General features: G+C 43.8%; 2 protein-coding genes across 6 annotated transcripts in view; one reads left to right on the top strand and one right to left on the bottom strand.

The window, feature by feature from the left end:
- LOC132710122 (uncharacterized) overlaps window positions 1–26,977 on the bottom strand; it is an 84,931-nt gene that overhangs the window by 40,411 nt on the left and 17,543 nt on the right. For 2 of the 5 annotated variants that reach the window (XM_087879818.1, XM_087879817.1), the window contains exon 2: window positions 12,747–12,864. In XM_087879818.1, the coding sequence (XP_087735944.1) occupies window positions 12,747–12,864 (118 nt within the window). Of the gene's footprint in view, window positions 1–7,329; window positions 25,833–26,977 lie in introns of those variants that run through there. The other 3 variants (XM_087879819.1, XM_087879820.1, XR_015730161.1) reach the window with 2 other exon arrangements.
- On the top strand, window positions 870–10,659 carry LOC132711933 (uncharacterized). The gene is made up of 2 exons (XM_087879759.1): window positions 870–2,310; window positions 8,149–10,659. Exons 1-2 carry the CDS (start codon window positions 931–933, stop codon window positions 9,409–9,411), a joined length of 2,643 nt encoding a protein of 880 aa, XP_087735885.1. The 5' UTR covers window positions 870–930; the 3' UTR covers window positions 9,412–10,659.

Below are 26,977 nucleotides of genomic sequence, written 5' to 3'. Positions count from 1 at the left end.
CTCCTTCATTTTGCTGCATGTGTTCTCCACCTTATTTGTAAAAATAATAAATGGAGAATCCAAATAAATACGTAAAGTCGCTATGTGTGACTCACAAGTGTGTTTTTAAATAGCAACTACATGGAGTCTATTTGATGCAGGACAATTCTTGTTCCTAGATAGAAGAACTAGGAATTCATGCACAAAAGCAGAGCAGCTCCAGTTAAACAGGACGTAAGGATGAGAATCTCCTCCAATGGTTCCTTCCTGCTAATGAATTTCCTCTCATTCCAATACATTATTGTTGGAAAAAGGAAACAGGGAATCATGCAATTTTGATAAGATCCAAGTTGGTTTCTTTCTGAGTCTCCTAATTGCTGGATCCCTCAACATTTGGCCAAAAGAGGATCATGTGACTAGGGGGTTCAGCATCCTGTCAGATCCCTAAAAGTGATACTGCCATTCAAGTGAAGGAAGGGGGGATGTGGATTCGATTTACTAGCATGGCCTGTGTCATCATATATTTTACAACCTATATCCTGGCGCCAAGGAAGCCTGAGATTCCCTTTACCTGCAGGAATTTATATGATAGTCATGTGGGTTGTCTCACTTTAAAGGGTAGTGGTGGGAATGCATGTTTGTTCGGGTTCTCAAAAGAAATAGTAAAGAAAACCTCTTCCCACTTGTGTATTGGCTAAAATCTGCATTCTGACTTAAAGGGAGGGGTCTCTACCACTTTAATCCTACTGCTTTGCCTAAAGGTATTCAGATTGTGATTTAGCTGGATGGTTTTCACTTCTGCTTAATAAAAGAATCCTTTTGAATAACTACGTTTCAAGAGTTCGTACTTTCTTAGGTTGGAAGGAGAGGAGATCCTTACAGAAAGCACAATCTGCAAAACGGTCAACCCAGAGAAGCAATCTTTGCTCTACTGAGGGGACCTTGCAAACTATGTCTGAACAAAGCAGAGAGCTGGGAGAAACCGATTGCTGGGGAGAGACAGTAACTGCCACCCAGTCGGATGCCTGCCTCGTGCGACCCATCGGAGAGGATGAGGTAACCCTGGAGAATCCTGAAAAGCCCCGCTGGTCAATTGGCATCGGGAAGAAAGATGGCTGGGATGAGAGAACCAGAGGAGTCACCCTCAACCGTGGCAACCGAAAACCGGGGTGGAAACTGGAACTAGAAGCCCTTACTGACCAGGGGGGGCTGACCGAAGCACCCCTGAGGGAGGACTATCTGAAGAGGCATGTAACCCGATTGGTGATGGAGACTTTGGAAAATCTTAACATCCGAAGGGAGCCAGGACAACAACCAAAGAGCACTGAAAGGGCAGCAGTCATGGATGATGCCAGGGGAGGCACCCCCCTCCTGGAGGCCGCCTATCGAGCAGATGGTGCAGCAGCTACGGGAGAAGACCCAGCAAACCCTCCCCCCCAGGCAGCACGCACACCGGTGCCCATTCCCAATCAACCCCGGGCTCCTCAGCTGGAAAGAGAAATTCCCCCTCTTGGGGTGAAGTTTGATGGGAATCCGCAACAATTAGGATTCTTTGTGGCACATGTGCTCACCTACATGCAAGAGTATGGGCGTGATTTCCAAACCCAAGGATCCCGAGTGCGAGTTGTGACCCTAGCCCTAGAGGGTGCCGCAGCCAGATGGATGGTGACCCTACATAATGCCAACGCACCAGAACTGTGGAATTTCGACCATTTCATGACGGCCCTGCGACGTCGGTTCGAGGACCCACTGGCAGATCGCAAAGCACGTGACCGCATTAAGGTGGTGAGGCAGGGGCGACGGCCAGTAGCAGAGTACACTGAAGAATTCTGGGACCTCGCGTGTCGTGTGCACTGGCCGGAAGATATTTTGGTGAGCTGTTTCAAGGACGGACTGAGTGATGATCTATACAATGCCTGCGTGGCCCGAGGGGCACCGAATGACCTACATGAATGGTATGTCACCGCCGAAGAAGCTGAGATCGATATGGCCAGAAACCAGTATCGAGCGGGGCGAGCATGGAAGAAATCCTCACCCCAATGGAAGCAAGAGCCCCACAAACCACAAACCGCATTCTCCCCGAGATCTTCAGCCTGTTTCAAGTGTGGAAAAGAAGGGCACCGAGCTGCAGAGTGTCGTTCGCAAATACCCGCCCGGAACCACCCACCGGGGGAGGGTCCTGGAAAACCGGGTCGGCGTGGGAAGGAGACTGCCCTGAGGAGCAGGGAGGCCATAGAAGTCCCATCCCCTCCCCTCTTTGGGGAAGAAACCCTGGCATCTGAACAGGAGGAATCACACTCGTTCGGAAGCGATCCAGATGATGAGCCACTGGTAAGCAAACCAATTAAACCGCTTACCCTCCCCTTAAGACTATTTATCCCAAACCAGGACAGGGAGATAAGTATCCCCACCCTAGTGGATTCGGGGTGCACCCGTTGTTTGATCAGCCCAACCTTAGTAGGGAAGTTAGGGATTAACGTAAGAAAGCTGAAAACCCCCATTGCTTTCTGCCAACTACATGGGTCAATAGCAGGAGGGGAGCCAGCTTCTCTGGCCACCGTGCCTCTACATATAGGCATTGGAAGCCACGAGGAAAGGTTTACCTTTATAGTGGCACCTGGCATGGAATGGCCGTTGGTTCTGGGCCTTGCGTGGCTAAAAAGATGGGACCCACAAATCAATTGGAAACAAGGCATCATAAAATTTCAGAGGAAGGTGACTTTTGCTGAGTATCCACATAAAGGACTTGAGGGGGCAGAGAATCGAGAAACGGCCATGCCTGGTCACGCCACACCAACTGAGGGCATACCCATAGAATACAAGATTTAGCTGAGGTTTTTAGCGAAAAAGCCTCAGATGAGCTCCCCCCCCCCACCGTGCCACTGACTGTGCAATAGAAATCTTACCCGGCGCGAAACTCCCTAAAGCCAAGATGTACAGCATGTCACCGAGGGAGTTGGAAGAGCTGAGAACATTCATTGAGAAAAACCTAGCAAGGGGTTTCATCGAGCCAGCCCGACCAAAAATTGCAGCCCCAGTGTTGTTTAGAGAGAAAAAAGATGGTTCAAAACGCTTATGCGTTGACTACCGGAACATTAATACTATCAGTGTGCAGAACGTGTATCCTCTCCCCCTTATGAAAGATATGTTAGCACACCTCGCTAAAGGGAAATTTTTTTCAAAGCTGGACTTAAGGGAGGCTTACTACCGTGTCAGAATTAAGGAAGGGGATGAGTGGAAAACGGCATTTAACACCCCCCTTGGCTGCTACCAATTCAAGGTGTTCCCCTTTGGGTTGCAAGGACTCCTGCAGTGTTTATGCAGTTAAGAAATGAAGTGCTGCATCAGCATTTATATAAGGGGGTTCTGGTCTATTTGGATGACATTTTAATCTATACCGAGACCAAAGCAGAACATGTAAAACTAGTCAGGGCAGTTTTAAACAAACTCCGTGCTGCCAAACTTTATGCCAAACTTTCCAAATGTGAATTCCATCAAGAGAAGATTGACTATTTGGGATACCGCATTTCACACCAGGGGGTTGAGATGGATCCTCTAAAAGTGCAGGCTGTACTTGATTGGGACCCTCCACGCACACGTAAACAGTTACAGAGCTTCCTGGGGTTTGCTAACTTTTACCGCCAGTTTATCCCTGCGTTCGCTCAGATTGCCCTCCCCATCACCAAGCTCTTAAAAACAAAGGGGGAGGACAACCCTAAACCAAAGCAACCATTGAACTGGACTATGGAATGCCAGGCAGCATTTGAAAAACTTAAACGGCTGTTCTCAGCAGAACCAATTCTACAACACCCGGACACGGAGAAACCATTTGTCATACAAGCAGATGCCAGCGATGTGGCAATAGGAGAGGTCCTGCTTCAGAAGAATGAGCAAGACCAACTACAACCCTGCACTTACACATCCAAAAAGTTGAATGAGACTGAGCAAAGGTGGGCTATTTGGGAGAAACAGGCGTATGCAGTTCGTTGGGCATTGTTAACCTGGCGGCACTTCCTAGAAGGCAGTAAGACCCCTTTTGAAGTCTGGACTGATCATAAAAATCTAGAAGCCCTAAAGACCCCAAGGAAACTCTCCCCAAAACAAGTACGATGGGCTCAGTACTTTAAACGGTTTGATTTTACTCTAAAATACCTCCCGGGGGGAAAAAACTTTCTGGCGGATGCGCTATCCAGAAAACCGCAATACATTCGTGCAAGGTCAGACGTAATCAAACCTATAGTACAAAACAGTCAACTAGCCGCTAAAGTAGTCACCAGATCCCAGGAAAAACAAGAAACAGTGACAGACAATGACATCACCCAAAATTTTAAACAAGCATTGGCCACTGATGAATGGTTTTTGAACAACAAATCCAGCTGTCTGATGAAAGAAGACTTGGCTTGGGTGGGGGGGAAGTTGTATGTCCCTGCAAGCCAAAGGCTATGCTTAATGGTACGGTGCCATGACTCCAAATTAGCTGGACATTTTGGGTTTGTGAAAACTTTACACCTGATTAAAAGACAATTTTGGTGGCCATCACTAAAAAAGGACATAGAAAGCTATGTAGCAGCTGCCCCATTTGTGCAGCAGCAAAAAGACGCCAGGGGAAATCCCCAGGTCTATTGCAGAAGGTAGCTGAACCTGCAGCGCCTTGGAGAGAGATTGCTATGGATTTCATCGTGGAATTGCCAAACAGTGAGGGAAATACTGTTATTTGGGTTGTGACAGACCTATTTTCAAAACAGGCACATTTTATACCCTGCCAAAAGATCCCAACTGCTAAAAGTTTAGCCAAATTATTCCTAATACACATTTATCGACTTCATGGTGCTCCACAAAGGATCATATCCGACAGAGGGGCTCAATTCACCTCCAACTTTTGGAGGGCGTTTTTGGGCTTACTTGGTACTGGCCAGGGGTTGAGCACATCCTTTCATCCTTGTACTAATGGTAATTCTGAAATTTTGAACTCGGTACTAGAACAATATTTTAAGATGTTTCATTAATTTTCAACAGGATAACTGGACCGAACTTTTGCCTTTTGCTGAAGTTGCGTTTAATAATGCTGTCCATTCAAGCACTGGTTTTACCCCTTTTAGAGTAGCAACAGGCCAGGATTTCAGCCCCATGCCTGAACTACCCACAGAAGAACCCACCATCCCCTCACTTAAGGAGTGGATGGATAATTTGCGAAACACGTGGCCAGTGGTTAGATTAGCCTTACAGGAAGCTAGAGAAGCTTTTAAGATTCAAGCTGACAAGAAAAGGATGGAACCCAAACCTTTTCATATTGGAGACAGAGTATACTTATCTACAAAATTCTTGAAATCATTACAACCATCAAAGAAACTAGGGCCAAAGTTCACTGGACCTTTCCCCATCACTAGAATCATCAATCCAGTAGCAGTTGAACTACTTCTTCCAAAGACACTCAGGCAGATCCACCCAGTATTCCATATCAGTTTACTCAAACGAGAAGTAATCTCATCCCTCAGACCACCTGCATCTACACCACCCGTTCCCATCATGATTGAAGGTGAACAACACTTTGAAATCAAGGAAATCCTTGATTCTAGGATCCACAGAGGGAAAGTCCAACACTTAGTTGCTTGGAAACATCTACCATCAGCACACAATGAATGGGTCGCCAAACACCACGTTAGGGCTCCGATCTTACTGAGAAAATTTCACTCCCAACACCCTAACAAACCTTGTTGATCTACTATCATGAAATCTTGTGTATATTTGTTTTTGTTTTTTTACAGGTGGACCCTTTTGTTTTCTAAGGAGGGTAGCATGTCAGATCCCTAAAAGTGATACTGCCAGTCAAGTGAAGGAAGGGGGGATGTGGATTCGATTTACTAGCATGGCCTGTGTCATCAGATATTTTACAACCTATATCCTGGCGCCAAGGAAGCCTGAGATTCCTTTTACCTGCAGGAATTTATATGATAGCCATGTGGGTTGTCTCACTTTAAAGGGAAGTGGTGGGAATGCATGTGTGTTCGGGTTCTCAAAGGAAATAGTAAAGAAAACATCTTCACACTTGTGTATTGGCTGAAATCCGCATTCTGACCTAAAGGGAGGGGTCTCTACCACTTTAATCCTACTGCTTTGCCTAAGGGCATTCAGATTGTGCTTTAACTGGATGGTTTTCACTTCTGCTTAATAAAAGAATCCTTTTGAACAACTACGTTTCAAGAGTTCGTACTTTCTTAAGTTGGAAGGAGAGGCGATCCTTACACATCATTTGTTTACTGACACTGAATACATGTATCATTTCTTTCTGTACCCTCTTTAAAAACATGAATGTTTTTGCTTTGCTTGAATTAACTGATGATCTGTATTTTCAGGTGGGCAAAGAAACACATTTGCAAAGGTAAAAGTTTCAAATTCAGGATCTCAAGTCCTTTTCAGCTCCACAACAAACTTGGTGCCTGAGTTTGGAGATTAAGACATGATTCAAATTCATCAACCAATAATTAAAAGTAACAGGAAAAACAGCTGGGTGTTCTCATTTTCTCTCTGCTTCCCTTTCCTAAGAGGCCAAATGAGCGTTTTCGTCCTTGCAATACAATTCTTGATAAATTGGCTGCAAATAGAGGGAAGATTTCCCAGAGTCCAGGAGCCCTTCTGAAGACTGACTAACCTCTTGAAGGCATCTTCACTCTGACAACTGACAGTAACTGGCAGTTTAGCCTGCATGGATGAGGTCATAAAGCCATCAGAATTCCCATGGAGATGACAGGTGCCTATCAAACCTCACCTGCTCCACCTTTTCATTCCAATGCCAGGCAAATGCCTTTAGGAGGCAACCAGACAAATCACTCAAGCTGCCCATTTCTCATCTTTTTGCACAAAATGCAGATCTTTGGATGTAGACTGCCTCTGCCAAAGGAAGCTCTACACATTAATGTAGCTCCGGGTCAACTTCCCATCACATTCCCTTTGTGTTGCCGTGCTGTTTTGTGTTTTGTTCCATCATCCCAGGTGAGCTCCCCCCATTATTTCTGCTTAAGTGCAGACATGGCCCCCAAGGCACATGACCCTCTTTTGGCCAAGTTCCAGATGTTGAGGGATAAAGCAGTTAGAGAGACCCAGGAAGAAACCAACTTGGATCCTGTCAAAATTGCATGATTTCCCCTTTTCTTTTTCCCAACAACGAGCTATTGACTTCTATGAGAAAATTCACCAGCAGGAACCACTGGCAGGAGGTTCTCCTCCTTAGCTCCTCTCTAACTGGAGATGGTCTCCTTTTGTGCATGAATTCCGAATTCTTCTATCTAGGATCAAGAATTTTCCTGCATCAAATGGAGGCCATGTAGTTGCTATTTAAAAACATCAGACATAGTGAGTTTATGTATTTATTGGGATCCTGCCTTTATTATTTTTACAAATAAGGTGGAGAACATATGCAACAAAACAAAGGAGAAAGCCTGCAAGAAGACAAGGTCTTCTCCCAATGATGACACCTTCCTCCTCTTTTCTCCCAACAACAACCCTGTGAGGTGGGCTAGACAGAAAGGGGGGCTGATTCAAACTTGAACTCTGCTCTCTTGCTTTCTACCCGGTGCCTTAATCACTGGATCCCCTTCATAGACTGCTATAAGGTCGCAGCCACAGAAGAGCCTCTGATATCCGCCTGCCTCAATACAGAGCGGCTGGGAGGGGGAGATCGGACCCCAAAGTTAAAGCGGAGCCCCGCCCCCCTTCCACGTCCTCGGCACCGTGCAGTCACCATCTGGGTTATTGAATGAACACGGACGTCCATTGGTCGCTCTGGGGAGGGCAGCGATTGGCAGGAGGACTCCATGGGGCGGATCCTCCAAAGGAAGAGGTGGAACTAGTGGAGAAAAGGGCATGAAGCCTCCACTTCCGGAACTAAACCGGGCAACGACTGAGCTGCAAGAATCGGCGACAGAGGAGCGCGGATGATGCAGGTTGGGCGCAGGGGATGCTGGGAGTTGAAGTCTGGGAGGGTCTCTCCGGAGGCCTGGGAGCCCGAGGCCTAGTCTGGGGGGCGGGCGGGGAGGGAGACGGGAGGCTGGGAGGGGGCCGTGTCCGCCTGGAGAATGCCTGGGTGGCCCGTGGGAGGCGGGGGCTTGGGCCTGGGCGTCCCCTGCGGGGAAGGGGAGGCAGCCGTGACCCTCTTCTCTTTCTCCCCTGCAGGAGGACGGAGGATGGCACCGGATGCAGGAAAGAGGCGCCGCTCAGGAGGAGGAGGAGAGCGGGCCCCGCAGAGCAGCCCTGACCGGTCCTGGAACGGCTTCCCCGGGAGACAGCGGAGAAAGGCCGGGGGGCTCCGGGGCTGCAGGAGGGATGAGCCCAGGAGGAGCCCAGGAAAGGCGGCTGCCTGGAGGGCGATGCGAGGAGGAGGAAATGGGCGGAGACCCCGAGATGGGTCTGGAGGGCGGAGGCTCCTTCGGAAGACCCCCAAAGCCCCGAAGGATCCGGGAGGAAGCAAAGGAACATCCATGCCCAGAATGTGGAAAATCCTTCAAAAGAAATCATCATCTCCAAAGGCATCTTAGCATCCACTCAGGAAAAAAACCTCATAAATGCCTGGAGTGTGGAAAGAGCTTCCGTCAAAGGGAAAATCTCCATTCACATCAAAGACTCCATTTAGAAAACCAGTACCAATGCTGGCAATGTGAAAAATCCTTCAAAACAATTCAAATCCTTGAAAAACATGTAAGAATCCATTCGTTAGAGAAACCATTTAAATGCCTGGAGTGTGGAAAGAGCTTCCATCATTGGAGTAACTTCGATATACATGAAAGAATCCATTCAGAAGAAAAAAAGTATGAATGCCCAAAATGTAAAAAATCCTTCAAAAGAAACGACCATCTTCAAAGGCATCTAATAATCCACTCGGTAGAAAAACCTCACAAATGCCTGGAGTGTGGAAAGAGCTTCAGTCAGAGGGGACATCTTTATAGACATCAAAGAGTCCATTTACAAGAAGAGTATGAATGTGGGGAATGTGAAAAATCCTTCAAAACAATTCAAATCCTTGAAAAACATCTAAGAATCCACAAGCCAAATATATGCCTGGAGTTTGGAAAGAGCTTCAGTCAAAGGGGAAGTCTTGATAGCCATCAAAGAATCCACACAGGAGAAAAACCCTACAAATGCCTGGAGTGTGGAAAGAGCTTTACTGAGGGTGGACACCTCCGTCGACATCAAAGAGTCCACACAGGAGAAAAACCACATAAATGCCTTGAATGTGGAAAGTGTTTCAGTAGGAGAGGAACTCTGTATGGACATAAAATGATTCACACAGGAGAAAAACCGCATAAATGTCTGCAGTGTGGAAAGAGCTTTAGTCAGAAAGGAACCCTTGATGGACATCAAAGAATCCACTCAGGAGAAAAACCCTACAAATGCCTGGAGTGTGGAAAGAGCTTTATTGAGCGTAGTAGCCTCCGTTGACACCAAAGTGTCCACACAGGAGAAAAACCACATAAATGCCTCAAATGTGGAAAGTGTTTCAGTCGGAGAGGACACCTTAAAAGACATCAAAAAATCCACTCATGGGAGAAGCCATATAAATGTCTGGAGTGTGGAAAAAGCTTCGGTCAGAGAGGAAAACTTTCACTCCATCAAAAAATCCATTCCGGAGAAAAACCACATTAATGCCTGGAGTGTGGAAAGAGCTATACTCAGTGTAGGGGCCTCCATCGATTCACGCGGGAGAAAAATTATAAACATGAGTGTGAAAAACCTTCGGTCCCAGAGTGTATCTCAGGAATTGAATTGAATTGCGCATTAAATCTGGCCAAGTGTGAATAGGCACACTAGGAATTTGTCTTAAGCTCTCAGTGTACATACAAAGCAACAGAATAATGATATTCATGATAATTATAATAATTCCAATATGAGGGCGGAGTAAAGAAGATATTAAGAAGGGTAAATAATAACTGCCAAATAAGGGACTTTCCCAGGCTGAATAATAAAGGGCTTTTTCAATTGTACATATGAGAGGTTTCAACTGGCTGAAATTGTCCCTTTTCACAACAGACTTTCCTGACTCATGATGCCATTTCCCATCTGGACGTTCTTTTAATGCAAGGCTCATTATTGTAATATGGGATGTTAATTTCTATGTCTCTGATGTAACTGTAACTGAGCAAGGTGATTTCTTCCAGGGTGGATTTCATTTAAATCAGGTTGATTTAAATCACGATTTAATTTATTATGTAAATCACTAGCAAAAAGGCCCATGGTTACTGTGAAATTGTGTGAATGTATCAGTGCAGTGCATGTTATCTCAGCTTGCAGAGCTTGGATTCATTGAATGAGTTTCCCAGAAATTTAAATATTGCAGAAAATACCCCTTCATGCTTCATAACTAAGCTCCATTTCATGCTGAATAAACTAAATTGTTAATACATCTTAAATATAGAACCATCTTTAGATAGATTTTTACATCAAAAGCATTTTATTGAAATGAATTTGCTAAAAATAAAAAACCCGATTTCAATAAAAAAAATCTATTTTTTTTTTAAATTAAATTGATTTCTATCCACTGATTTCTTCTAAGCAATCAACTGTTGTTTTGTACTTTTTCTACTGTTTGGAGTATAAAATGAAACCTGATTCTGTGTCCTGGATTCCTTCTTTTCATTGAGGGAAATCTCTTTGCTACAATACTCTTAATAAATTGCCTTTGAATGCTCATCCCACTCAGATCCTAATTGGAGCAAGTGTGCTGTGGCTGAATCTAGGGCTCATTTGGCCTTCATTGTTGGGGGTGGGAAGGAGCTTCTCCCTGCCATTGTTTGATATAATCTATGTGGATTTCCCAAATGTGGGGACCTATTAAGACCATCTCCAAGCATCTGAAGCTCTCAGTTGGATTCCCTGAATGGTCCCCTTGTCTTCCAGCAGAAACCCCTACAAGAGACTCTCTAAGGCCAAGGAAGCTTTGTGAGATATGAGCCATATTCTTAAAAAGCCTCCACTCTTTTAGCCTTAAACACCTGGCTCTTCCCCAGGTGCTGGGAGATGAGACAAGGAGAAGGTGGCATGGATTGGCCCCAGGTTTTTCTTTATTTTTAAAACGGTTTTTGGGAGCTGCACTGAGTTGACTGAAAGATGGGCAGTTATAAGAATTTTTCAAATGAATCAGACCCATTGGGGACCTCTTTGATCTCCCACTAGGTGCAGAGACTAGGTTTTCCCCAGTTGTCAGGATAGCGAGAGTCCCCCATTACTAGGCTTTCCCCTTCTCTCCCTCAGGCTGGTCCCCCAGAAGCCTCTCCTGTCATCTCCTCTCCCCTTCTCTCCCTCAGGCTGGCCCCAAAGATCCCCTCCTTCCGATCCCCTTTACTCCCTCAGGCCTCCCCATAGATCTCCTCCTATCCCCTTCTCTCCCTCAGGCTGGCCCCATAGATCTGCTCCTATCCCTTTTCTCCCTCAGGCTTCCCCATAGAAGCCTCTCCGCTTCTCTCCCTCAGGCTTTCTAGCTGCTTCTCTCCATGAGGCTTTCCCCACAGAAGCCTCTCCTATGCTATCCCATTCCCTCCAGAGTTATTTTCAAGTTGGGAGGGGGAGTTGAACGTCTAACTAATTAGCATCAGAGCGTGTTATAATAATATAGGAAATACTAATGCTCTGATGGTCGTTTCAAAAAATCCTTTCTTAGTGAGCACCTAGAAGCCAAGAGGAACATAGGTGGCAAATTTCAAGCTTGTAGGCTTTACGGTTCTGGAGATTTCGTGATTAATGCGTGAGTGGTTTTCGCTTATATGTAGATTAGTATCCTGCACTGGATACTTTGGCTCCTCTGGACTAATGCAACCCATGAATTTGTCTCTTGTGGGATGTTATCTAGAATCAAGGTTTTCTGTTGTTCAAACTTCATAAGCAATCAGTGTATTTAACATTTCATCATTTGTTTACTGACACTGAATCAGAGGTGGGTTGCAGCAGGTTCTGACCAGTTCTGGAGAACCCGTAGTGGAATTTTTGAGTAGTTTGGAGAACCGGTAAATACCACCTCTGACTGGCCCCGCCCCCATCTATTCTCTGCCTCCCGAGTCCAAGCTGATAAGGGAATAAATGGGGATTTTGTAGTATCCTTCCCCTGCCATGCCTATCAAGCCACACCCCACTGTGCCATGCCATGCCCACCAAGCCACACCCACAGAACCGGTAGTAAAAAAATTTGAAACCCACCACTGCACTGAATATACGTATCATTTCTTTCTGTACCCTCTTTAAAAACATTAATAAATGTTTGTCTCAAGTGCATCAGCCCTCAGTGTATCTAGAAAGCAACAGAATAATGATATTCGTGATAATAATTATAATTCCAATAAGAGGAATTATTTATCTTTACTTCAATTGGGTAAAGAAGACAATAAGGGTAAATAATAACTGCCAAATAAGGGACTTTCTCAGGCTGAATAATAAAGGACTGTTTCAATTGTACATGCTAGATTGTACAACTGGCTGAAATTGTACCTTTTCACAACAGAGACTCCTGGTGCCATTTCCCATGTGAATGTTCTTTTAATGCAAGGCTCATTTCAGTGGTTATCCTTAATATTATGGGATGTTCCTGTCCATGTCTCTGATGTAACTAACTGAGCTGGATGATTTCTTCCAGGTTGGAATTGATTTAAATCATGTCGATTTAAATCATGATACAAATCACTATTAAGAAGGCTTGATTTAAGTCAACCTTTTATATCATACTTTTTAAAGAGCAACCCTCATCTCTGTCCCGCAGTGTCTCCTCCTCAGACCCGCTGTTGACTCACCCACAGTCCCGTTCACTTTCAAGGGATGGCTGGTGATGCGGCAGGGACACAGCTCGGTGAGGGTCGTGGCTGGCAGGAGGTGAGTGGATGCCCGCTAGCAGGTGCTGCCCCGATGGATCTGAAATGACAGGTGCTCTTTAATACATTTATAAGCTGCTTAGAAGGCTTCACTTCCATTTTTATTGCTTGCCCTTTCTCCTCACACTGGGAGCCTGGTGGTACAGATGCATTTCTCTTCCCACAATCAGAGTTTGTAGTCTACATAGATTTGCAAAAGAATGGGATAAAGGAATATTCCTGCGCTTTATGATTTATCCCACGGTTACTGTGGAATTGTGTGAATGTATCAGTGCAGTCCGTGTTATCTCCGCTTGCAGAGCTTGGATTCATTGAATGAGTTTACCAGAAATTTAAATATTGCAGAATATACAGCTTCATGCTACACAAGCAAGCTCCATTTCAAGATGAATAAACTACATTATTAATGTATCTTGAATAGAAAATTATCTTTAGCTAGATTTTTACCCCAAAAGTATTTTATTAAAATAAATTTGATAAAAAATGACCAAAAAAATCTGATTTAAATTTTTTAAAATCTGATTTTTTATTTTTATCTTTTTAAATCTATTTTTATCGACCCTGATTTCTTCAATGCAATCAACTCTTATTTTGTACTTTTTCTACTTCATGGAGTATAAAATGAAACCCGATTCTGTGTCCTGGATTCCTTCTTTTCATTAAAGGAAATCTCTTAATACTCTTCATAAGTTGCCTGTAAATAGTCATCCCACTCAGTGCCTAATTGGAGCAAGTGTGCCGTGGCTGAAGTCTCTACTGTCTAGTATTGTAAGGGGTGGAAGTATAGGAGGGTTTCTCCTAAAATCTACCACCATTTCTACGGTTTTGAGTGCATTTAGTTCAAGATTGTTCTGGTTGCACCACAAGGCTAGTTGTTCAACCTCCGGACTGTATGCAGATCCATTGTCGTCTCGAATGAGACCAGTCACTGTTGTGTCATCTGCAAACTTCAGTACTTTAACAGAGGGATCTTTTGAGATGCAGCCCTTGGTGTAGAGAGAGAAGTGGCGAGAGCACACAGCCCTGGGGGCTCCTGTGCTAATTGTACAAGTATCTCCAGTCAGAAATGAAGAAGCTTCTTGGATGAGAAGCGAAATACCTTCAAAGGAAAACCAGAAAGTCCAGCTGCTTCTTGAAAAAGCACCTTTGGGACAACCATGACCTGGATGACGGAGAATCTCCAGAGACATTCAGGAGACCTTCTACAGTTCCAGACAAGCGGGAAGATGCTGCATTGGGAGCAGCTGGTAGAGTCTTTATTGGCTTCTATGTTATTGTCTGCTTTTATTAAAGTGTGCGCTTGTATAAATGTCATGCATTCCTCTCAATGGAAATAAGGTATTCAGTTCTGGGAGCCTGAGGTGCTGGCCCCACCACTGGGGGGGTGGGGGGTGATGGCCAGTTTGGGGGACGGGGCCCACGTATATATCTTTTATATCATTTATATCTTCTGACTTTGCAACATTTGAAGGAACTTGAGTACAATGTCAAGGTAAAATAAAAATCAACACTGCCATTTCTTGCCAAGTACTACCTGTAAAGATCTAGTACTACCTGTACAGTTTGGGGGCAATATATCAAACTCATGAGCGATAACTGCAAAATACGTCCCAGAGACAGTAAGCAGGGTTGAGTCAGCCGGCCCCTCCCCACCTCTAGCTGCCTTACCAGCCCCTCCCTCCCTGGATCCAGCTTCTCCTTTCTCTTTGCTCCTCCTTTCTGAAGGACCTTTGGAAAACTACAGCAGAGGGGGAAATCCCCTCCAATACTGCCCCCTTCATATTTGGATTTTGCAATCTTTTTTGAGCCCTTGGAAACCTGATGCCGAAGTTGAGACGTGTGTGTATATATTTTCCTCCCACACACCCTCTTTGGAGAGGCTCCTGTTGCAGCTGCTGCTGGGGCCAGGGTGCCCTGCGATATGGCCCTCCGCCTCCCTCATTTTCTCTTATTCTTGCAGCCGGCTGGCAAAGCAACACACCTGCTTATCTGCCAGCACATTTGCAAGTTCCCTTCACACCCACCCACCCTTGGGCTACCTGTAAAGCCAGGCCTCTCCCCCTTAATCAAGGAAGTAAAGACTCTTGAAATTTTGCATTTGAAAAGGATCCTTTTATTGAGAAAGAAGTGATAGGTGGGCGAAAGCAAAGCAGGATCTGGGGTCCTTAAGGCAATACAATAGGAATAAAAGAAGTTAGAATCCCCTCCCAACCGGCAGATGTGGATTTAGCCAATCCCCATTCCCTCCCCACTCCTGGGGGAAGGATACCACAAAATCCCCATTCCCCATACAATAAGCCACCCAGAGTTATTGGGAGTTGGGCTCCTCTCCAAATTTAATAGAAGTCATACCTAAATAAATGGGTTCGTCCCCCCGAAATTTCCTGCCCTTGGATATCCCAGAGGGCCACTTTGAAACATCCCCAAGGACCCCAAAGTATTGTTGGATGGTGCCACGTTTAAGGACAGCGGGAGAGAAATTCTCTCCTCAAAAGTTTGAACTTCAGGCATCGTTTCTCATACAGCAGTCCAGGACAGAAAGCAAAATCCCGTCTCCGTTGAACCACTTCTGCCAAAATAAAATACCGCATAGCTTAATGATGCTGAACCCCCAAGGCACATGACCCTCTTTTGGCCAAGTTCCAAATGTTGAGGGATCCAGCAGTTAAAGAGATCCAGAAAGAAACCAGCTTAGATCCTATCAAAATTGCCCGATTTTTCTGCTTCCTTTTTCCAACAATTATGTGTTGGAATGAGAGGAAATTCACTAGCAGGAACCATTGGCAGGAGGTTTTCATCCTTAGGTCCTCTTTAACTGGAGACGGTCTGCTTTTGTGCATGAATTCTGAATTAGAATAGAATCCCAGAGTTGGAAGGGACCTTGGAGGTCTTCTAGTACAACCCCCTGCTTAGGCAGGAAACCCTACAGCATTTCAGGCAAATGGTTATGCAATCTCTTCTTTAAAACTTCCAGTTTCCACCCTTTGCTTCTTGTCCTGCCCTCAGGGGCTTTGGAGAATAGCTTGGCTCCCTCTTCTTCTATCTCGGAACAAGAATTCTCCTGGATCAAACAGAGACCATGTAGTTGCTTCTTAAAAACAAATTTCTCAGTTATTGAATCCATATAGAGAATTTATTAGAATCCTGGATTTATTTTTACCAATAAGGCGGAGAAGACATGCAGCAAAATGAAGGGGAATATTTGGAGCTGAGGGTTGAACTGAGGGGTCTTTGGAGCTCTCTGAGCCCCCCTCCCTTCTAGCCATGAGGAAGGAAGCTACTTTGGGCAATGAAATGTCTGCAAGAAGAGAAGCCCCCAGGAGCCCCTCCCCCTCCTCCCATCCAGCACAGCTTCCTCCTCTCTTCCCCCAACAACAACCCTGTGAGGTGGGCTGGACTGAAAAAGGAGCTGTGCAACCCTTGAACTCAGGGTCTCTGGCTTTCTCCCCTCCCAGCCTTCATCCCTGGCTCCCCTTCAGAGGTTGCTAGGAGGCCGCAGCCCCAGAAGAGCCCCTGACCTCCCCCTCCGTCAATACGGAGGGTGCAGGGGGGGGGGAGATCAGACCCCAAATTTCAAGGGGAGCTCCGCCCCACTTCCAAGACCTCGGCACCACGCAGGCGACATCTGGTTGATTGGAGGAAGGCGGACACCGATTGGACATTCTGAGGAAGGCGGCGATTGGCAGGATGACTCCGTGGGGTGGTCCCTCCGAATTTAGAGGTGGAGCTTTTGGAGAAAAAAAAGGCACGAAGACTCCAATTCCGGAACTAAAATGGGCAACGAGGGAGCTGTCTGAATTGGCGACAGAGAAGCTCGGATGATGCAGGTTTGGCTCACGCGATGATGGGAGTTGAAGTCCGGAAGGATCTCTCCGGAGAGGGCAGGCCCGGGAACACGAGGCCTAGATTGGGGGGTGGGCAGGGAGGGAGACGGGACGCTGAGAAGGAGGCTGTGCCTGCCTGGAGCATGCCCGGGAGGCCCGTGGAAGGCGGGGGCTTGGGCCTGGGCCTCCCCTGCGGGGAAGGGGATGCAGCCGTGACAGTCTTCTCTTTCTCCCCTGCAGGAGGATGGAGGATGGCGGCAGATGCAGGAAAGAGGCACTGCCCAAGAGGAGGAGGAGGAGAGCGGGACCCGCAGAGGAAATGCATTGGTTACAATTGATGCTCCCCAACTTCTGATTCTTTTGCCTTTTGAACATCTTAGAAAGATTGGAAAAACTTCTCACAAAACGCCAAGGTCCCCAGTGTGTTTTCGATCCTCTCTAGTCTGGTCTCTTTGCTGCCGCCCGGTGCTGGTAGCACTGTTTATTTATATCGATAAAGTAGGGATAATCCCTGAAGGGTGGAGGTTAGCTATAGTTTTTCCAATTTTTAAGAAAGGTGACAGAGCCGCCCCATCCAACTACCGCCCCATCAGTCTTCTTAATATAATTTCAAAAATGTATACGAAACATCTCCTAAATAAAATAGAGGACTGGTGCTTGGATAAGGAAATTCTGGCAAATGAGCAGGCAGGTTTTAGATCAGGTAGGTCTACCATAGACAATTGTTTTGTCCTTTCCCACTTAATTAATAAATACAAGACCCAGGGGAAAAAGCTATATACCGCCTTTATTGATCTTACTGCTGCTTTTGATTCTATAGATAGGAACCATTTGTGGAGGAAACTACAAGTTATGGGGATGGACCCCAGACTTATTTTGTTGATCAGGACTCTCTATACTAATACGGCAATTAGAGTCAGATATGCAGCAAATGGGGCCTCAACAAACAGCATACCGACAACTAGAGGAGTGAGGCAGGGCTGCCTGCTGGGCCCTACTCTTTTTAACCTTTATATAAATGATATCCCAGCGCAGCTGGATGATCTTATGACGCACAGCCCCCAAATAGGCTCTAGATTTATTAACGTATTAATGTATGCCGATGACTTAGTGTTGTTTTCTAGAACCCAAATAGGAATGAGGAGACTTCTTGACAAGCTCACACATTACTGTACTGCAAACCACTTGACTATAAATGTAGCTAAATCAAAAGTTTTAGTCTTTGGCAACAAGAATAAAAAGCACAATTGGCAGATTAACGACACAAAAATTGAACAAGTTACCCAATATACTTATCTTGGAATTGTTTTTTCCAGTGCAGGAGGTTGGACTCCGCACCATCAATACCTTTCTCAAAAGGTTAGAGCAGGAGCAAGCCTTGTATCTAAATTAAGTAAACGAATCCAACCAACCTCCATTTTACCTCTTCGTAAAGTCTTTCAGGCTAAACTTGTTCCGATCATGCTCTATGGTGCTGAAATTTGGGGTCTTACAGAGGCCCCCATATTAGAGAGAACTCAAAATAATCTGTTAAGGAGGATGCTTGGGGTAAACAATTCCACTTCAGCTGCAGCCGTCAGAGCTGAATTGGGACATTTCTCACTATACACCTATACAATCACTAGGGCGGTAGCCTACTGGCTAAAAATGACCCAGATGGATGCCAGCAGACTCCCTAAAATATGTCTAGAGGAACAGCAGATTTCAAATCCTCAAAGGTATTCCTGGCTAACCCGGCTGTCAGAAATATTGAACCGATATGGCGTAGGGTTCCCGTTGTGTGACACACTGAACCAAGTTAAACAACGGATTAAAGATATACATGGGCAAATGGATATGGCAACCCTTTCAACTAATCATTCCCTTAAACTGCTGACAGCAGTTAAAACAACTTTCACTCTGGAAAAGTATTTACATTTAGAAATGCCATCAGTGGAGAGACAGTTATTTGTTAAGTTTAGATTCGAACTTCTAGATACCAACGTTAGTTTCAGCCGTCATCGGAAAATCCCGTATGACAAAAGAATATGCATATGTGGGGTAAACGTCGTGGAGGACACGGCGCATATAATATTCGAATGTAGTCTCTATCAGGAAGTTAGAAATCAATATCTGTCCCCAATTATAAATAAATTTCCCCACTGGAATATAAGCCAAAAATTAGCATTTCTGTTGAGGGCTGACTCTCCTCCCCTGGTAAGAGCGATCACTCGATACCTTAAAAGGTTGACGGCAATACGAGCCAGTTATATCAAGGAAAATTTTATCGATTGTAAGAAAGATGAGCTCAGTTAGAGAGGAGCTATCCTATTTGGGTTATCTAGTCTTCTAGTCTTGGCAACTTAGCTATTGAAATTTGATATGGTAAAATTTTAATGTCATCTATCATATATTTTTAGATTGCTATTTTTGTAACTGTTTTATCTTTTTCCCTTTTTCTCTTCTGTTTTGTTTGAAAAGGCCTTCGGGCTATTCAATAAACTATACATGCTGCTGCCCAGAACTGTCCCGAACTGCAGACCAAGACCCCAGAAAAGGTTGAGAAGGGAGACCCCGATAACCCCACGGTCCTAGACCTGGACCAGATCAAGGAAGCCTTTGCCCAATGTGTGGGGCCCAAAGGCCTCGATGGGAACCAGTCCAGGCCATGTGCACAACTCAGTGAACCCAGCTGGCTGTGTTGTAAGGGTGCCTTTCCCCCCCAAAATAAACCTATGAGGGAGCCTCCCACCATCGGGAGGAAAAGGGCCCTTCATGCCACCTGTATCTTGAGCCAAAGGATCCGGGCTCTTGGTGGAGGAGAAACCCATCACTTGTGGTCATGGGAACCCAACTGCAGCAGTTCAGAAACCCTGGCAACTACGGTGAAGGGCTGGCTCTGCTTCCCTGACTCCATCCCGTCCATCGAATGGCCAGCTTGATGAACAGAAGGACCGAGGTGGGGGATTGTTCACCTTGCTGGTTGAGAATATCCCAAATTGTCTCCTCAGCAAAAGCATCTTTGATCGCATCCTACAAAGCCTCCAGTGGTAGAGGACGTGCCCTGACGGTTCAAAGGGTCCCAAATCCCCCTTTCTGGGCATAGCCACACCTGGAAAGCCTTTCTCCTCAGAGTCCGTGGGCAGTGAGGGAGACGTGGCGGCTGCTGGGGCAAACAGCCCCACCCTTTGCTTCATGCCACAGTAAGGGTCTCCGTGCCCCGAGGCCAAAGCCCCACTCCGCTTCTCTGCTGCAGAGGGGAAGGTCAGCTGGTGGAGAAGGCCAGGCCCTTCCCTTCCTCCAGGCTGGGGCAGAGCAGGAGAAGAAAAGCTGTTGCAGGGATCACCTTGGCTGCTATACTTGAAGGTATCGCTAATTTATTGTTTTTGAAGCGGGTCTCTTGTGATTTGTGGGAAGGACAGGTGGGGAAAGGAAGCAAAGAGTTTGAATTCTTTCCCTTCCCTCTGAGAAGTCAAAGAGCTGCCAAATTCATTCAGAGATCTTGGAGTAGAGAGAGAAAATAAAGTTGTTGAATAAACTGTTTGTGAGCCAAGTTCTTTGGAAATTATTTTCCCAACCCTCCGGGACTAATGCAGGTGTAGGAAGGAAACACAGGGAGAATAAAAAAAGGAGGAGATGCCTACACATCAACACCCAAAGTATGAAGAAGAAACAGAGGGAACCTGACGTCCCAGAACACGAGAGCAAAGATGAGATTGCTGCCGTTACTGAAACATGGTGGGATGAAACTCAGGAGGATTTAAATTTTTCAAAACACCTAATAAAAAGAGGTGGAGGTGGAGTTGCACTTAAACAGCTGCACCTTTGTAGAAATGCAAAAAGTAAAAAATGAAGAAAACCTCCTTGAATGCATTTGGGTTAATATGAAAGGAAAACGGAATGAGGTTGCCATAGGTGTATACGATGGACTGCCCAATCGGAGGAACTAGATCAGGGGCGTCAAACTGAAGGGTGCTTGGATCTGGCCCGTGGGGAACAGATCGGACTGGCCCACAATGTCTCTGCCAGTGAAAACAGAGCTTGGGAGGGAAGCGTGTAGCCCTACCAGGCCCAGTTTTCAGTTGCAACGGCCGCCTGCACTCCTCCGCCCCCAGCTCCATTTTCACTGGCAGAGGATTAGGAAAAGAAACTAAAAGCAAAAGAAATGTTTCTCCTTTTGCATTTGAGCATCCAAGAAGGGCCAGGAAGGAGAAAAGGCATAGAAGGAAAGACGAGAAGGGAGGAAGAAAGGAAAAAGAAGGAAAAAGGGAAGGAAAAAGAAGAAAAGGGAAGGGAGGGGAGGGCAGGAGGAAGGAAGGAAGGTTATGAGGGAGGGAGGGTCTGAGAGAAGTCCTGTCCTAGCACTTGGACACCACAGGTGCCCACAAGAAGAGTGAAGATGAGAATATTTTGAATATTTTTGAAACAGCGGGGATCTCACAAAGAGTTACAAGAAACACAACAAAGCTCAAAATAACAGACAAATAAACACTAGCGGAAATGGAAGAAGAAATAAAGCTCATTTCCATAAATATAAATGGTTTAAACTCACCAAGCAAAAGACATCAAATGTTTACAAGGTTGCAAAAATTAGAGGCAGACATAATTACATTACAAGAAGTACACATAAGAAAACAACAGAAAAAACTACTTGAAAATAAAAAATTAGGAGTAATATATACATCTTTAGAAGATTGCAAAAAAAGGGGAGTGGTAACATATATTAGAGATCATATAAGATCTAAACTGATTTACACTGATAAAGAAGGCCGAGTCTTAATGGTAGAACTAAAATTGGAAATAAAAACAATATTGTTAGTAGCTATTTACGCTCCAAATGGAAACCAATTAGATTTTTACAAAAAATTACATGACAAACTAAAGGAGTTGGACTACGAAAATGTATGCATTGTCGGCGACTTTAACGCGATAGTAAACTTACGAGGAGATTACCACAGCACTAGGAAGAATAAAATTAAAAGGAAGACATTGCCACAAACATTCAAAGATTTAGTACAAGAAATGAGCCTACACGACACCTGGCGAGAAATAAATACCAAAACAAAACAATATACATATTTCTCGGGCCCACATCAATCGTGGTCCAGGCTGGATATGGCTTGGATGACACCTCAACTAAGTAAAGAAACACACGAAGTAGAAATTATGTCTAGTATATGGGCCGATCACAATCCTATCAAAATAGTCTGGAAAGGTTTCCGAAAACAGAAGAGATGGAAAATGAACACAAGTATAATAAAGGAAAAAGAATATCAGCAAATGATAGAAAAGGAAATCAAGATATTTCTACAAATAAATACAAAAGACACAACATCATTACAAAACCTATGGGATACCACGAAAGCCTATATTAGAGGCCTAACTATTGCATATATGGCAAGAAAGAAAAAGGAGAAACAAAGAATCAGAAATGAATTATTGGAAGAAATTAAGACAGAGGAACTTAAATTACAACAACAGCCCAACAACACGAGTGTGCTACAAAAGCTAAATTTGGCCAAACATAAACTGAATCTAACCACAAAAACTGAATTGGCACAGAAAATAAGAATGGTAAAACAAAATAATTTTGAACATGCTAACAAAACTGGACGCTGGTTAGCATATAAGCTAAAAAAGCAAACAGAAAAAAGAATTATACACCAACTCCAAGACGAATCAGGAACTCTTTACCACACACATCTGGAGAAGAAAAACATAGCCAAAATTTTTTTTTCAAAAACTTTATTGTCAGGAAGAGGTCCCGGAAGACCAAATAAAAAAATACCTCCAAAAAACCAACCTTATGCACTTCACAGAAGATCACAGAGAGATGTTAAACCGGCCCATAACAATGCTGGAACTAATGGAAGCCCGCAAAAAACAAAAGAACAATAAGACTCCAGGACTGGATGGAATTCCTACTGAATTCTATAAACTTTGTCAACAATCGATAGACCAAATACTGTTACAAGTTTTTAACGAAGCACTACTGATAGCAGAAATTCCAAAATCTTGGACAGAAACTATTATTACATTAATACACAAAGAAGACTCAGATCCGACGCAAATTAAAAATTACAGACCAATTTCATTACTCAACGTGGACTATAAGCTATTCATGTCAATACTAGCTCAGAGACTCAAAGCAATAACACATAACTATATACATCCAGACCAAAACGGTTTCATACCTAAAAGACAAATAAAGAATAATTTGAGAATGATTATAAATATTCTGGAATACTATGATCAGAAGATAGACAGAGAAATGGCCATAATCTCCCTTGATGCCCAGAAGGCCTTCGACAATTTGAATTGGTCTTTTTTCACAAAACAACTTGAACTAATGAACTGTGGAGAGAAATTTCATAATCTGATTAAAAAAATTTATTCCCAACAAACAGCAAAAATCTCAATAAATGGCGACATGACACAAATTTTTGATATTCAGAAAGGAGTACGACAAGGATGTCCCATGTCACCGCTAATATTTATAATAGCATTGGAGGTATTATTAAACGAAATAAGGAACGAGGAAGAAATCAAAGGACTCAAGATCCGGGGAGAGGAGTACAAATTGCTCGCCTTTGCAGACGACGTAATTTTCAACTTGGAAAACCCAAGACGATCTGGACCCAGACTGATGTCGATGATAGAACAATATGGGGAAGTCGCGGGCCTCAAAATAAACAAACAAAAAACAAAACTAATGACGAAAAATATGACCCAGACTCAGAGATCGGAATTAGAAGAAGAATTAGGAATCCAATTAGTAAAGAAGATAAAATATTTAGGTATTTGGTTGACGGCAAAAGCAACCACAATTAAAGAAGACAATTACACGAAATTACTAAAAGAAATTAAAAAAGACCTGGAAATCTGGAACAGGCTACAATTGTCATTGATGGGCAGAATCAGTTCAATTAAAATGAATATATTACCGAGGGTACTATATCTATACCAGGTAGTACCATTACGTCCAGGAAGGGACTTCTTCAAAAATCTCAACAAAATTACAACGACCTATATATGGCAGGGAAAGAAGGCCAGAATTAAGATTAAAGCGCTACAAGACACACGAGACAGAGGAGGCCTTGCAGTACCAGACTGGGAGCTATATTATAAAGCAGCCGGATTGACCTGGATCAAAGAATGGATGAGATTAGATGACAAAAGAATGTTATATCTAGAAGGCTTTGATCTCATACGAGGATGGCACGCGTTCCTATGGGATGGACCAGACAAACAACACATGTACTTCCAAAGACACATAATTCAGGCCTCACTCTTCAAGATTTGGCAGGGAATTAAGAAAACTTATTATACTAAAATACCAAAATGGTGGTCCCCAATGGAGGCATTGATATTTCCAAATACCCTTGAAATCGGAAAGATGATGAGATACCAAGATTTACTGAATCATGAAGGAGAACTCACTCCAAGACATCAACTCCAAAATGGCGATATAAATATTGATTGGTGGCACTACACTCAAATACACTCAAGATACAATGCGGATAAAATCAAATATGGAATTGCAAAAGATCTGAACGAACTGGACAGAATTTTATTGGGAGCAGACCAGAAAATGATTACTAAAACATATAACTACCTTTTGAGAGACAAATTAATAGAAGAAACAGTTAAACATAATATGACAATGTGGGCCAGGGACATAGGACATAATATTCAATTGGCAGACTGGGAGAAATTATGGAAGCAGAACATAAAAATGACAAGAGCCACATCCTACAAGGAGAACCTCATTAAGATGTTTTATAGATGGCACTTACCACCAGCCCGACTTGCCAAAATACACCCAAACACTTCGGCGTTGTGTTGGAAATGTAAATCAAAAAAGGGGACATATTATTACACTTGGTGGAAATGTAGGAAAGCCCAACACTATTGGCAAGATATAAAAAATATTATCGAAGAAATAACAAACATTCAAATAGAAAACAGTCCAGAATTTTTTTCTATTTGGCATGATAACGGCACAACATCTTAAGGAAACGAAATATCTCATCATACATATCTTGACAGCAGCAAGACTACTGTTCGCGCAAAACTGGAAATCAGACCAACTCCCATCCAAAGACAAAATCGTTGCAAAGATAACAGAGTGTGCTGAAATGGACAGATTGACGCTGGAACTCCAGGAAAAGGAAGAAAGCGAATACTATCTTGTATGGCACCAATGGTATCAATGGCTGGAAAGGAAAATCAGCAAAAATGTAGAGGACAGAAATTAGGGTAAAGACTTTCACAAGGAGATGAACCCATAAGAAATGTAAATTTGTAGTGGAAAGTTATAACATTGGAATTAGACATTTAATAATTACTCTTTATTAAACTATATAAGCTCAATGACATATATTCTGTTGATGACAAAAGCGTAAATGTAAAATGTTAGGTGGGTTTGTAGGTGGTGGGTTTTTTGTTTGTCTTTGTATTGTATTGTCTTTATATCTGTGTTTATATTTTAATAATAAAAAAAATTTAAAAAAAAAGAGAATATTTTGAATAATCCACCATATTTTCATCCAAAATGCTTTAACTTTTTTACAAGTCCACCAAACATGAAAATAGGTAGAATCAACACAATCACATCTCCAACATTTGGGCTGTAGTTTTGGGTACATACAAGCTAACTTTTTGGGATCCAAATGCCATCTATAAAACATTTTATAAAAATTTTCTCTCAAATTTTGAGCTTGTGTAAATATGGTGGATTATCCAAAATATCCTTAAATATCCTTAAAAAGAAGATAAAGTTTACTCCACAGTTGTTTTTGTTAGGTATAATTAGAGATTGTACGGCTATAGAGACTAATTTGATTTTGAACCTAATAACTGCAGCAAGACTCTTGGTGGCACAGTACTGGAAGAAGGAAGATTTATCTACTATTCAAGAATGGACATTAAAAGAAGTAAATTTAGCAGAAATGGTGAAAATTTCAGCATATCTAACGGACCATTTAAATGAGAAATATATTTTAGAATGGAGAAGATGGATTGATTATATTCAAGGCAAATATCGGACTAAAAAATTTCAAATAGCTTATGAATGATCAAAGAGATTTTATAAAGTTCTTAAATTTAGTTTAGTAAAAGGGGAGTTAAAAGCTCAAGAGGGGGATAGGAGGTTATAGATAATTAGTTTATGTTAGTTTATGATTGTCAAATGTTATACCCTGTATTTTGCTCTGGGAAGTGGGGGGTGGGGGTGGGAGGGGAGGGGGGGTTGGAAGGGGAAATGTTTGTAAAACTTCAATAAAAAAAAAAGAAGAGAGAAGATGAGCTGGCCACGCTTACCCAGGGACCCCCCCCCAGGTCAAACATAACCCTGATGCAGCCCTGAAGGAAATAAGAGTTTGACACCACTGAGCTAGATGCACCTTTTGCTAAGCATTTAGCTGATGAACAGAAAGCAGAGGAATGGGGGACTTTCCCTATCCTGACAACTGGGGAACACCCAGTCTCTGCACCTAGTGGGAGGACCAAACAGGTCCCCAAAGACTCTTATTCATTTAAAACGTTCTTATAATTGCCCATCTTTCAGTCAACTCTGTGCAGCTCCCAAAAGGGTGTTTTCAAAAGTATCCAACACATTAAAACATAAAATAAAAACCATCAAAGAAAAACCTGGAGCCAATCCATGCCACCTTCTCCTTGTCTGACCTCCCAGCGCCTGGGGAAAAGCCAGGGGTTTAAAGGCTAAAAGGGTGGGGGCTTTTTAAGAATATGGCTCATATCTCACAAAGCTTCCTTGGCCTTAGAGAGTCCCTTGTAGGGGTTTCTGCTGGAAGACAAGGGGACCATTCAGGGAATCCAACTGAGAGCTTCAGATGCTTGGGGATGGCCTTAATAGGTCCCCACATTTGGGAAATCCACATAGATTATATCAAACAATGGCAGGGAAAAGCTCTTTCACACCCAGAACAATAAAGTTCAAATTAGCAATAGATTTCAGCCACAGTACACTTGCTTCCATGAGGATCTGAGTGGGAGGAGCATTCAAAGGCAATTTATTAGAATATTGTAGCAAAGAGATTTTCCTCAATGAAAAGAGGGAATCCAGGACACAAAGAGCGGCTGATTCAAACTCAGGGTCTCCGAAGGTCCCACAATAGACCCAACTGACTGCCCTTCATGGGCTCATATAAGGCTTCAACCCTTGACCTCCGCTGGCCTCAATACGGGGGGGGGAGACCGGACCCCAAAGTTCAAAGAAAGCCCCCCCCCCCCGTCCCACCTCCGCCCCGGACCGTAATAACTTGCGGAACTGCGCAGGTGCCATGTGCCTTGTTGCAGGAAGAAGGACACTGATTGGTCACGCTCGGG

The sequence above is a fragment of the Pantherophis guttatus genome, chromosome 16 (assembly GCF_059756535.1).
Source record: "Pantherophis guttatus breed Tessera chromosome 16, ASM5975653v1, whole genome shotgun sequence".
Classification (NCBI taxonomy): domain Eukaryota; kingdom Metazoa; phylum Chordata; class Lepidosauria; order Squamata; family Colubridae; genus Pantherophis; species Pantherophis guttatus.
This window is presented reverse-complemented; position numbering and strand designations above follow the sequence as displayed.

Bases quoted from the DNA above. Each gene is read 5' to 3' on its own strand.
- LOC132711933 (XM_087879759.1), top strand. From the start codon at position 931: ATGTCTGAACAAAGCAGAGAGCTGGGAGAAACCGATTGCTGGGGAGAG. The intron at 2,311-8,148 runs GTAAGCAAACCA...TCTCCCCTGCAG, and splicing joins ATCCAGATGATGAGCCACTG to GAGGACGGAGGATGGCACCG.